At 47.4% G+C, this 12,767-nt stretch overlaps 2 protein-coding genes across 3 annotated transcripts; one reads left to right on the top strand and one right to left on the bottom strand.

Annotated features, from left to right (window-relative positions):
* Positions 1-5,243: 5,243 nt before the first annotated feature.
* LOC147366983 (uncharacterized) lies at positions 5,244-10,276 on the bottom strand. The gene is made up of 3 exons (XM_086414642.1): positions 10,227-10,276; positions 9,031-9,839; positions 5,244-5,951 (listed from the first exon to the last, which is right to left on the bottom strand). Exons 1-2 carry the CDS (start codon positions 10,274-10,276, stop codon positions 9,263-9,265), a joined length of 627 nt encoding a protein of 208 aa, XP_086270768.1. The 3' UTR covers positions 5,244-5,951; positions 9,031-9,262.
* Positions 5,865-7,755, top strand: LOC147366984 (forkhead box protein D4-like 1). 2 transcript variants are annotated; one of them, XM_086415420.1, is made up of 2 exons: positions 5,865-6,951; positions 7,017-7,289. In XM_086415420.1, exons 1-2 carry the CDS (start codon positions 5,865-5,867, stop codon positions 7,145-7,147), a joined length of 1,218 nt encoding a protein of 405 aa, XP_086271546.1. In that variant the 3' UTR covers positions 7,148-7,289. The 2 variants fall into 2 exon arrangements, with proteins under 2 accessions (XP_086271546.1, XP_086271545.1); XM_086415419.1 differs by having other exon boundaries at positions 5,865-7,755.
* Positions 10,277-12,767: the final 2,491 nt, after the last annotated feature.

Below are 12,767 nucleotides of genomic sequence, written 5' to 3' on the forward strand. Positions count from 1 at the left end.
GCCAAGAGAACACACTGGTCATAGCAAACTCTCAGCAACACAAGAGAAGACTCTACACATGGACATCACCAGATGGTCAATACCAAAATCAGATTAATTATATTCTTTGCAGCCACAGATGGAGAGGCTCTATACAGTCAGCAAAAATAAGACCAGATGCTGACTGTGGCTCAGATCATAAACTCCTTATTGCCAAGTTCAAACTTAAATTGAAGAAAGTAGGGAAAACCACTAGACCATTTAGGTATGACCTAAATCAAGTCCTTTATGTCTATACAGTGGAAGTGACAGACTCAAGGGATTAGATCTGATAGAGTGCCTGAAGAACTATGGACAGAGGTTCGTGACGTTGTACAGGAAGCAATGATCAAGACCATCACCACGAAAAATGCAAAAAGGAAAAATGATTGTCTGAAGAAGCCTTAGAAATAGCTGAGAAAAGAAGAGAAGCTAAAGGCAAAGGAGAAAAGGAAAGACCCATTTGAATGCAGAGTTCCAAAGAATGGCAAGGAGAGATAAGAAAGCCTTCCTCAGTGATCAAGGCAAAGAAATTGAGGAAAATAATAGAATGGGAAAGACTAGAGATCTCTTCAAGAAGATTAGAGATACCAAGGGAACATTTCATGCAAAGATGGGCACACTAAAGGACAGAAATTGTATGGACCTAACAGAAGCAGAAGATATTAAGAAGAGGTGGCAAAAATACACAGAAGAACTATACAAAAAAATCTTCATGACCCAGATAACCAGGATGGTGTGATCACTCACCTAGAGCCAGACATCCTGGAATGTGAAATCAAGTGGGCCTTAGGAAGCATCACTATGAACAAAGATAGTGGAGGTAATGGAATTCCAGATGACCTATTTCAAATTCTAAAAGGTGATGCTGTAAAAGTGGTGCACTCGATATGCCAGCAAATTTGGAAAACTCAGCAGTGGCCACAGGACTGGAAAAGGTCAGTTTTCATTCCAATCCCAAAGAAAGGCAATGCCAAAGAATGTTCAGACTACCACACAATTACATTCATCTCACATGCTAGCAAAGTAATGCTCACAATTCTCCAAGCCAGACTTCAACAGTATGTGAGCTGTGAACTTCCAGATGTACAAGCTGGATTTAGAAAAGGCAGAGGAATCAGAGATCAGATTGCCAACATCTGTTGGCACATAGAAAAAGCAAGAGAATTCCAGAAAAAGCATCTACTTCTGCTTTATTGATTATACCAAAGCCTTTGTGTAGATCACAAGAAACTGTGGAAATTTCTTAAAGAGAAGGGAATACCAGACCACCTTACCTGCCTCCTGATAAATCTGTATGTAGGGCAACAAGCAACAGTTAGAACTGGACATGGAACAACAGATTGGTTCCAAATTGGGAAAGGAGTAGGTCAAGGCTGTATATTGTCACCCCTGCTTATTTAACTTATATGCAGAGTACATCCTGCGAAATTCCAGGCTGGATGAAGCAGAAGCTGTAATCAAGATTGCTGGAAGAAATATCAATAACCTCGGATATGCAGATGACACCACCCCATGTCAGAAAGTGAAGAGGAACTAAAGAGCCTCTGGATGAAAGTGAAAGAGGAGAGTGAAAAAGTTGGCTTAAAATTCAACATGCAAAAAACTAAGATCATGGCAAATAGATGGGGGAACAGTGGAAACAGAGACTTTATTTTGGGGGGCTCCAAAATCACTGCAGATGGTGACTGCAGCCATGAAATTAAAAGACGCTCCTTGGAAGAAAAGCTATGACTAACCTAGACAGCATATTAAAAAGCAGAGACATTACTTTACCAGCAAAAGTTGGTCTAGTCAAACTCATTTTTTTTCCAGTAGTCATGTATGGATGTGAGAGTTGGACTATAAAGAAAGCTGAGCAACAAAGAATTGATGCTTTTGAACTGTAGTGCTGGGGAAGATTCTTAAGAGTCCCTTGGATTGCAAGGAGATCCAACCAGTCCATCCTAAAAGAAATCAGTCCTGAATGTTCATTGGAAGGACTGATGCTGAAGCTGACACTCCAGTACTTTGGTCACTTGATGTGAAGAACTGACTCATTGGAAAAGATCCTGATGCTGGGAAATTTGAAGGCAGGAGAAGAGAATGACAGAGGATGAGATGGTTGGATGGTATCACTTACTTGATAGCCATGAGTTTGAGCAAGCTCCAGGAGTTGGTGATGGACAGGGAAGCCTGGCATGCTGCAGTCATGGGATCGCAGAGTCAGACACACCCGAGCGACTGAACTGAAGTGATAGTTTATTTGGATATCCTTAGTTTGTACTTAGGAGCTTCCTTGTGTGGCCTTGTGGGTGTGGTGTGCCTGCCTTTCAGGAACACACCATATACAATAGCCAGGATATGGAAGGAACCTAGATATCTGTTGACAGAATAATGGATAAAAAGTTGTGGTACAAGATATACAAGCTAGATTTAGAAAAGGCAGAGGAACCAGAGATCAAATTGCCAACATACACTGGATCCTAGAAAAAGCAAGAGAATTCCAAAAAAAAAAAAACTGCTTCTGCTAAAGCCTTTGCCTGTTGGGCATGGCGCAGCGGACTAGTTCAAAATTGGGAATGGAGTACGTTAATGCTGTATATTGTCACCCTGCATGTTTAACTTACATGCAGAGTAAATCATGCAAAATGCCAGGCTGGGTAAATCACAAGCTGGAATCAAGATTGCCAGGAGAAATATCAACAACCTCAGATATACAGATGATAGCAGTTTAATGGCAGAAAGTGAAGAGGAACTAAAGAGCCTCTTGATGAAGGTGAAAGAGGAGAGTGAAAAAGCTGGCTTAAAACTCAACTTTCAAAAATGAATATCATGGCTTCAGGTCGCACCACTTCATGGCAAATAGATGGGGGAAATGTGGAAACTGACAAATTTCATTTTCTTGGTCTCCAAAATCAATGCAGATGGTGACTGCAGCCACAAAATTATAAGATTCACGCTCCTTGGAAGTATAACTATGACAAACCTAGATAGTGTATTCGGAGAAGGCAATGGCAACCCACTCCAGTGTTCTTGCCTGGAGAATCCCAGGGACGGGGGAGCCTGATGGGCTGCCATCTATGGGGTCGCACAGAGTCGGACACGCCTGAAGCGACTTAGCAGCAGCAGTTTGTACTTAATGTCCTTTTTCTGTTCCAGGATCTTACTCAGGATACCACATTACAGTTACTGTTACCTGATATCAAGGGTACATACTATCAGTGTGATTTGTGATTGTTGATGTTGACATTTTTACCTAACACCTGGGTGAAACCTCTGTTAGGTTTCTCCAAGGTAACTTATTCTCTCCCCACCCCACCCCCACTTCATGAGGTTCTGTTTGACAGGAAGTCATTGTGCACTGCCTACAGTAAAAGATTGGGGGGGGGGGTGGTTATGCCCCATCTCCTAAAGGGTGGAATATCTACATAGTTTATCTGGAATTTTTTCTGCAAGGGAGATTTGCGTTTTTACTCACATGTACTAGATAAAGAATTTGCCTGCAATGCAGGAGACACCAGAGACATAGGTTCAGTCCCTGGGTTAGGAAGATCCCCTGGAGGAGGAAATGGCAACCTACTCTAGTACTCTTGCCTGGAAAATCCCATGGACAGAGGAGCCTGGCAGACTACAGTCCATAGGGTCACAAAGAATCAGACACAATTGAACATGCACACATTCTTTCTTCCTTCTGCCCATGTATTACTTTACTCAATCTATTTTTTATACTTTGGTTAACAAGCTTGTGCTACTTTATTTTGTTGCTCAGATTGTCCTGGTTCTGGCCATTGGGAGCTCTTTCTCCTTTCCCAGTGCCCCCTTTAACATACTTTCATCAGTGGGGATAGTTTTTTTTTTTTTTAAGGGTGTCCTTACTTTTCTCCTTTCATTTTTAAATAACCCAATCCCCATAGAAGTTGACTCTAGGAAAACTAACAATGCTCCCTTTCCCAGGTAATCGGATTCCTGTGCTGATGGAGAAAAGTGCCTTACCTGCAGGGGGCTGAGGGGGAGGCATCAGGGAATCAAAGGTTGAATAAGACACCTGTCCCAGCCCTCCTGAAGCTTAGCTGAGTAGGTCACACACGTAGTAATTGGTTAATTTGGGATTCAAGCACAAATCTGTTAGCTTGAAAACTTCTGTTATTTGTTCTAGTTTAGACTGCATACAACTGAGAAGACTTAGAGGATAAAACTTTAAAAAGACTAGTAAGAAAGCTGTTTTCAAAATTTTATCCTAAAGAAACTAACTCCTTTAAGCTATTTTTGGTTATATTAGCCGACTTCTGATTTCTCGCTGAAAATCGTCATTTTTCAAATTCTAATAGAAGATTTACTATCTATCAGTAACAGTGGCATAGCACAATATTTTCATTCTGCATTTTTATTAGATGCCACCTCAAATTTTTGAAGGTGAGGGGGGTATTAAATTATGAATATATACTATTGCTTGGTATTTTACCATAATGCACATTAAATTTAGTTGCACTGAGCACTGCTACTTTATTCTCTGGGATGATTTAAATGATGCCAATCTAAAAATCATGTTACTCCCAGGGATGGCAAGTGACTGAAACAGAGCATCTCTGTCATCTCGTTTCTCCAGTGTGAGTAGGGAATGATGACCTGGTGATTTAGTTAAAGACACCAAAACTGCTGCCCTCTTTTGCCTCATTTAAGTTTCAAGATTATCATTTATTATTACAGTAAAAAGTGCTTAATGTTGGTTCTTGTTTTAAAGAAGAGAAAGACTGAGTCTCAGACTGGGTGTATCCTTTGAAATTGTCAAGCCATTTTGGTAAAAGATATTTCCAACTGGGTTTGTACTAGTTAGTTGGTACAATTTAGTTGGTCATGGCCATTAAAAACAAATCAATGATCACCTGTTTTATGAAACTTACCACAGTTGTATAAGTCTGTATGCAAGATCATGGTATAAAATATATTTCATACTGAGGTTAAATGTTCAAAGAAGTTGAGAATCACTGCTGGAAGGGGACTTCTCTCTAGCCCTTCTGCTTTCTCTCCACCGATAACTTCCACAGCTTCATGGCAGGATATTTCAGTCTTCTGAAAACTGGAGTCATGGAGAACATTTTGGGAAGCTGAGATAGGAGGTAGTAGGGACAAGGCAACACTCTCACACTTCACTCTTGAGCTGGGGAGTGTGGTTAGAACATTAAAAATATTTCAACTCCTTATTTCAGCTCTTATGGAGGACAGAACCCACCAATGAAAATGGGTGACTAACCATGAAACAAAAACATTTATTGTTACACATTCTTTTACAGTTAAACACCGTATACATTTCAGTGTCTTCTCCCGCTTATTTTTAATCCTTCAAGGGACAGGTTTGAATATGGATGTGGCCTTAGATTGTTGGGTACATATTTTCCTACACCCCCCGCCCCTGCTTTTTCATTTGAGAGGTTTTCAAAGCGCGTTAACAGAGTCTATGCAACTCCCGGCCCGATTGGCCGGCTGATCTTGAGTGAAGCACCTTCCATGTTGGCGGGTGGGTGCAAGGAGGAGGAGGCTGAAGGCTCTTGTGTCGGGTAATGCTCAAAGGACCCTCATCACTGCACTGCGTTGGGAGGAGGGAAGGGCGCTCTGAAGTAGGGTGAGAAAGGCTCTGAAGAGGGGCGGCAGAGTCCATCACACAAGGACCCAGAAACTTCAATAAAAGGCAAAGTGCATCTTTGCCGGACGGTGTGGGAAAGGACAAATCGGCAGAAGTAAAAGACCACTATCTACAAGGGGGACCTCGAGCGCCTCCGCTTCTTGGAACACTCAACACAGGCTTCCAGCCCGGAGCCAGGTGGAGCGGCCGCTGCCTCCCCGGCATCTGCAGAACCTGCTCCTCCATGAACTTGCCTAGAGCTGAGCGCCTTCGCCCCACACCTCCGCGCCGTCTCCGGGGCTCCGATGGGGAAGACGGTGAGATCGATATCCTGGGAGAAGGGGAAGATGAAGAGGAGGAGGAAGATGAGGAACCCGAGGGAAGTCAGCGGTTCCCAGAGCCTCTGCCCGAGCCGCAGCCGCAGGAGGCGCGGAGGGGCGCTGGCGCGCTTCCCGGAGAGGGCACCGAGAGCAGCGGCGGCCCAAGCAACTCTTCCGAATTCTGCCCCAAGTTCGGGGTTTCGACGGGGTCTGCAGCAGCCTCTCGGGACGCCCCGCAGCCGGCGAAGCCCCCCTACTCTTACATCGCGCTCATCACCATGGCCATTCTGCAGAGCCCGCACAAGCGCCTCACGCTCAGCGGCATCTGTGCCTTCATCAGTGGCCGCTTCCCTTATTACCGCCGCAAGTTCCCCGCCTGGCAGAATAGCATCCGCCACAACCTCTCCCTCAATGACTGCTTCGTCAAGATCCCCCGCGAGCCAGGACACCCCGGCAAGGGCAACTACTGGAGCCTGGACCCCGCCTCCCAGGACATGTTCGACAACGGCAGCTTCCTTCGGCGCAGGAAGCGCTTCAAGCGCCATCACCCACCTCCCGGAGACCACCTGCACCACCCTTTCCCCCCGCCCGTTGCGCCCGCTGCCCTGCACGGCCCCTACCCGGGCATGCTGCTCGGGCCCGCGGCCCCGCCACAGCCTGTCACTGGGGCCTATCCCGCCTCCACCCCCGGGAGCCGCCCGTGCGCGCTGCTTCATCCTCACCCCCTCCGCTACCTGCTGCTCTCCGCCCCGGCCTACGCTGAGGTTCCCAGGAAAGAGCAAGGCGCGGATCTGGGGACCCCCGGCGCCCTTCCGGCGCTGCAGCCCACGTTAGACTCCCAGCCTTGGGAAGAGAGCAAGGGGCCGGCGTCGCGGCCAGCTGGCGGATGCACCTCCTTCAGCATCGAGAGTATCATGCAAGGGGTCTCGGGAGCGGGTGCAGGCGCCGCGCAGAGTCTGCCCTCGACCCCGTGGGGTTACTGCCACCTGCTGCAGCGTTCGTCGTGCCTGTTGCATCCTCAGGCCGCTGCCCCCTTGCTCCACGTATCCGCTGCCGCCGCCGCTGCATCCGCTGCCCGGACAATTTTGAAGCAGCAGCATCAGGATTGTACCAGCGGCTGCGCTCCCAGCAAGGGCGCTCTGCTGGGCCGTCACCTGTCCGCCACCGCGGCGCTGCTGGGGTGTCAGTCCGGAGCAGAGGGCTCTAGGCTGACGTCGCTGGTCGCCCTTTCGGGCGGAGAGGGGACCTCGCCGGCCTTTCGAATAGCACCCACACCTGTCCCGGAGCTGACTCAGTGAGGCGGACTGGGAGCCAACCCGGAGGGCGGAGCCATCCGAGGTCGTCCTGTCCTCGCCATGGCGCACTTCACTTTGCACAGCCGGGAGTAGGCTTGTGTGTATCAGAATCCTGCAGCCGGGCAACTACAAATTTCGGTTCGCATGGCGTCAGCGTCACCTCGCCATTTCTTTTGCAGCCTCCAGTCCTGATTTCCAAGGCTTTTCCGATTTGCACATTTCCAGAGGAACTATGAACGTGAGTGGGGCGTTTTGTTCTGGTGTTAAAAGCAGAAAGTAAATCGTCCAATGCACTACATGTTTCCCCCGTCTTCACTCCCTAGGAACTCTAAGTATTATTCCCAAGTCCAGTGCAGAATGCTTGTGCCCTTTATGTCTTCCTGAAATTGATGTGTAATGAGTAGAATTTTAATTTCAGAGGATTTATTTCCTATCAGTGTGTCTGATGTGCCATCTTCCGTGGAACAGTGTTAAAATTAAACCTAACTGTACAGACTAAATAAAGTGCTGAATCACTACACGACATAGTTTATTTTATGTTATTTCGCCTTCCAAGTGGAATTTAGAACTTTTTAAAAAACTTAGTTCTTTCCTCTCAATGAAACAATTTAGTTTTATAATCCATATTCATTATGGACATAAGAAACAAATCTATTTTCAAAATGGTTAGTAAAACTTGCGAATATTTGAAGTTGAAAAAATCCTGGCTTTTAAAATGTGGAATTTAGTACTTATGAAATCTATAAATAAAAAATAATTGGAAGTCATCTAATTATATATTCTCCATTTATTTTCCATCTTTCTAAAGCATTGATTTTTCTCCCAAATAAACTGAAGGATGATATGAGGTGAATCTTAAATATAGTGGTCAAAGTTTATTCAGGAAAAATAAAAGGCAATTTAAAAATAGAAATTTAAAAACTAGAGCCCAGAGAAAAGGTAAATATCAAACGAAGCATTCGGATCCTGGATATTTGCAGTTTTGAAAACTCTCTGTACAAACTTCTAACTCTTCTACAAACTTCTATTCCCTTTCTTTAGAATAGAAAGAAGTTAAAAAAAAAAAATCTGAAAGGACTTTGCTACCAGGAAGGTTTCACTGTGTTCGGTTTCAGGGAGGGAGGCAAACAAAACGAAGATGTCCATCAAGAAATACTCCCGCCAGAAAAAGCGAATTTCTAGAGACCCTGCAGCTCTTGCGGTTCTGCGCAGGGCTCAGGTTTCAAAAGAATCGTGTTCCTTGCGGGTTTGGAAGAATTTCCTCCGTGAATGTAAGCTGGTTCCCCCTCGTCTACTACCCTGCCCCAAGTATGAATTTCTCTTTCCAGGAGGAAGAGAACACACAGAGAGACGTTTTTAGAGCCGTGTAATTGACCGTTTTTACCCCAGCTTCTCATTTCCGTCCCATCACTGTACCTAAGATCTCCACTTCCTCCCGGTTTGCAACAGTTTGTTCCGAGGGTGTTCTGGAAAGTTCCCACGCTCAACCTTGATAGCCGCCAAACGCGTTTCTGCTTCCGATTTCGCCCTCCCCTCAACACCTGCAGCCTCCGCCCGCAAGGCAGACACCACCAGTTGACTGTGTCTGCTCCTGTTTTTGGCCTTCAGGCGATCCTCCAAACCCCTACTCCCCCTTCTCCCTCCGTAGACTTTGCCAAATCCTGAACTCAGTTTGCCTCGCCCTCATCACCTCAGCTTTAAGATCCTTTTCGCAAATTTTGCGGGTCCGGGGTCACTTAAGTGCTTGGAAACAAGCGAGAATATAAAGGGAACCTATTTCATGCTAACTACTCACCCGTTCACATTCCAATTTCCCTCTGCCCCTTGTGCGAAAACTCTCCAGGCCTACATTCGTTCATTTGTACGAGCAACAAACGTCCGAGCGCGGGGCACAGCCGCGGAAGAAGCCGACCGGAGTCTCTCCCGCGCGCCCCGCAGGAGATGAGAGCTTACGTCCTTCCCGCGGCCCCAGGCCAGAACAGCGAAGCCCGGAGCCCGGCCCAAGCCGGCCCCTCATTGCCTAATTACTACGACGAATCTTCGATTCTGTGGAAGAGTAAGTTAAACGTTCTTCTCCTATCGAACGTGGTGCTTGGGTCACCTGCAGGAAGAGCCGCGATCGCGCGGAGGGATCCGGCCTTCTTGGGCTCGCCGACCGGACCGGCGCCTGTGCGGCTGCTAGAGAGGGCCCACCCACAACCCCGAGCCCTCGGAGCTGGGCGGCCTGGCGCACCCAGGCCGGCCTCATGGCGGCGCAGTTCCTGGGCTGGGGCGGCCTGCGGCGGGAACATGCGGAGGGTGCGCCATGCTCTGCGCGGTGAGCAGACCAGGCCGGGTTCTGGAACGCGCTGAGCGCGAGGCCGCACCTCTGGTTCCAGGTCCGGCTCCAGGGTCTCTGTAGGGGCATCAGGGCTCTTCCCGGGCCTGGGCTTCTGTTCAGCCTGCGGCTGACCTTGGCCCAAGGCTGCCCTTCTGAGACAGGACTGACTGGAAGCGTCCAGAGCTGCCGGGGTAGTGGAACCCCAGGGCTGGAGCTCAGTGAGAAGGAGTTGGGAGTCACAGAGAGACCAGGGCGAGGGCAGAAGAAAAAACAAGGAAAAGTCACTTTCCCCGGGGTGGTGGTGTAATCGCTAAGTCGTGTCGGACTCTGCGACCCTATGGACTGTAGCCCGCCAGGCTCCTCTGTCTGGAGTGGGTTGCCATTTCTTTCTCCAGGGGATCTTCCTGACCCAGGGATCGAACCCGAGTCTCCTGCATTATAGGCAGATTCTTTACTGACTGAGCCACCAGGCAAGCCCTTGGGTCCAGCCCACTAATAATAACACTAATATTATTAGCAATAGTAGCTAATCCTGATCTCCTGCTCTTCGTCTGCGGAGCAATGGATTTCCCTTTAACCTTCCTAGCACCCAATGAAGACGACACAATGAAATTTCCGTCATATAAAGAAGGAATTGGGATTTAGAGAAATTAAGAAACTCCCCCGAGGACCTTAGGCGGTGGTACGGGGCTCTGTCGGGTTTCTCAACTACTAACCGCATGGGCGTCTGTCACCTTATAATATCTGGGCCTCGAGTAGGCCTCAGAGGCTGACGCGACCCGGGTCCTAGAGCCTACATCCAGGCTCCTGGACTCTGGCCCCTTGCCTCAGGAGGCGCCTTTCTTTCCTCAAGAGCCGGATGCCCCCAGGGGCACGCGCCGTGCCATCCCAAGCCCGGCGCCCGGGCTCTGCATTTCCCTAGGAAGCTAGGAAGCGCCTGGGCGGAGCGGAGGGAAGATAAGGCGCGGCCCGGCACTGGCCATGCCCGGCCCACGCCAAACTAGAGGACTTAGTTTAACCCAAGGTCGTCAGTGAGGAGTCAGCCAAGAGTCCTTACAGTGAGTTTTTCCTCTTCAGCAGGATTTTCGCTCTTTCCCCTTGTGATCTCCAGGAACCCAGGCACCCTCCATGTAGATAACGGGACCCCATCCGTCCGCCTGCAGTCTCGGAGCCGCTGCCTCCTCCCCAGCCGCCCACCCATCTTGGAGGTGGAGGTACGCCCGGCGCTGCCCAGCCAAGCCCCGGTTCCTCTTCGGAATCTTGACCCTGCGCTTCACCTCGCGCTCCGCGGGGGCCCTGGATTCTGACAGCGCGGAAGGGACCCCGATGTGCCCAGGTTGTTGGGCGCGGCTGGCCTGGCGAGAGGCGATGAGGGGTGGGGACTCCGGGCTGAGGAAGGACTAGCCCTCGGTCACCCCCAGCCGGCTGGAATAGGAGTGCAGGTGGGGCCCCCGCCGAGAAGGAAGGAGGGCGTCTGTGATTGGGCGGACTGGACCCCGAGGTGGTCGAAGGCTACTAGCCTGGAGGCCTGCTGGTGGCCTGCACGCCCCACATAGGTGCGACGTGGCACCGTGATAACTTGAGTTTCGCGGGGTTCCTGCGTACAGTGGGTGTGCGGTACTTGCTTATTCAAGGGAACGTAGCTAATGATTCAGGAACCTCTCACTCTCTCTCTTGTCCTAAACCAGGCATCTGCCTAAACCAGACATTCCCTTCTCATTCATTTTGGCTTGGATGAAATAACGGTATGTAGAATATCTAGAGGTACAGCGGACGCTACGGTAATTAGTAAGAATTAACAAAGGCTGGAGGAGGGAGAGGGAGAAGGCAATGGCACCCCACTCCAGTACTGTTGCCCGGAAAATCCCATGGATGGAGGAGCCTGGTAGGCTGCAGTCCATGGGGTCGCTAAGAGTCAGACACGACTGAGCGACTTTACTTTCACTTTCCACTTTCATGCATTGGAGAAGGAAATAGCAACCCACTCCGGTGTTCTCGCCTGGAGAATCCCATGGACGGAGAAGCCTGGTAGGCTGCAGTCCATGGGGTCGAAAAGAGTCCGACACGACTGAAGCGACTTAGCAGCAGCAGCAGGGGGAGGGAGATAGAGCAAATTTCGTTTTCTAATAATTTGCACCCTGCTTCACATTTTACTGGAAGTGTGAAGAACTTCTAGTTCTCATCCCCGCAACTCCCAGCATTTAGGAAGAATGTTCAGAAATGTCTTCCCACGTTAATATATGATTCCAGTTTGAATGGTAAAATTACTGTAATTGCTAATGTTACCTTGTAATTTCTACAAAAATAGGTTAGTCTTAACGGTCATGTTTTCGTATCAGCACTGACATTATTTAAGTGGGTTTAAAATTCATATACACCACTAGGTGTAAAGAACTTAAATAAGTGATAGCTATTAATACCAAAATTTGGCCTCCCCTCAAAAAAAAAAAAAAAAAAAAAAACCACAAGAAAATTAGGTGTAGGAAAAGGAAAACGATTTGAAGACCCAGTCTGAAGTTCAGTAACACCGGCTTCCTGCTGCTCAGCTGTCTTAACATAATTAAGGTTCATATGTTAAAATGAATGCTTATAAAAGAAGTACTTAGTTATAAACTTCCTTTTCTTGCTTGTTCTTAGAATGGGGGTATGCTTATTAAAATCAGTAATTAAGTCTATTTGGGGATAGTTATGATTTATTCTAACAGTGAAGCAGTTTCTGTTCAGGCAAAGAGAACAATGAGATTGAATTAAGCATGATTAAAATTAATTCTATTTCTTTAGATACTGTCATTTTGCTACCAGTAGCTATGTCTATATTCAAAGCCATGCTTATGACCAATAGTTCTTAAAATTAAGGTGACTGCATTATTGTTATTCATGGTATCTGTTGTATAAGAGACATTGTACCATATTTCAAGCTGTATTTATTTTTTCATTTATTAAAATTTTTCTATAATGGAAGCTTCCAAACATATAAAGAGATTAACATAATTAACCTCTATATATCTCTTTGTTAGGCCAGTTTTCTTTCATATTTACCCTCTGACAGTCCTCTCCCACTGGATTATTTTGAATCAAACCCCAGATCTCTTATCATTCCATCTACAAATATTTTTGAAAATTTCTCTAAAAGATAAGAATTACATCGTTGTTACCACAGTGTCATTATCACCACACATCTAAATAATTCATTAATAGTGTCAATTTATCCA

This window comes from Bos grunniens, chromosome 8 (genome assembly GCF_055505025.1).
Source record: "Bos grunniens cultivar Pamir isolate PY7600 chromosome 8, Bosgru_T2T1.0, whole genome shotgun sequence".
Classification (NCBI taxonomy): Eukaryota; Metazoa; Chordata; class Mammalia; order Artiodactyla; family Bovidae; genus Bos; species Bos grunniens.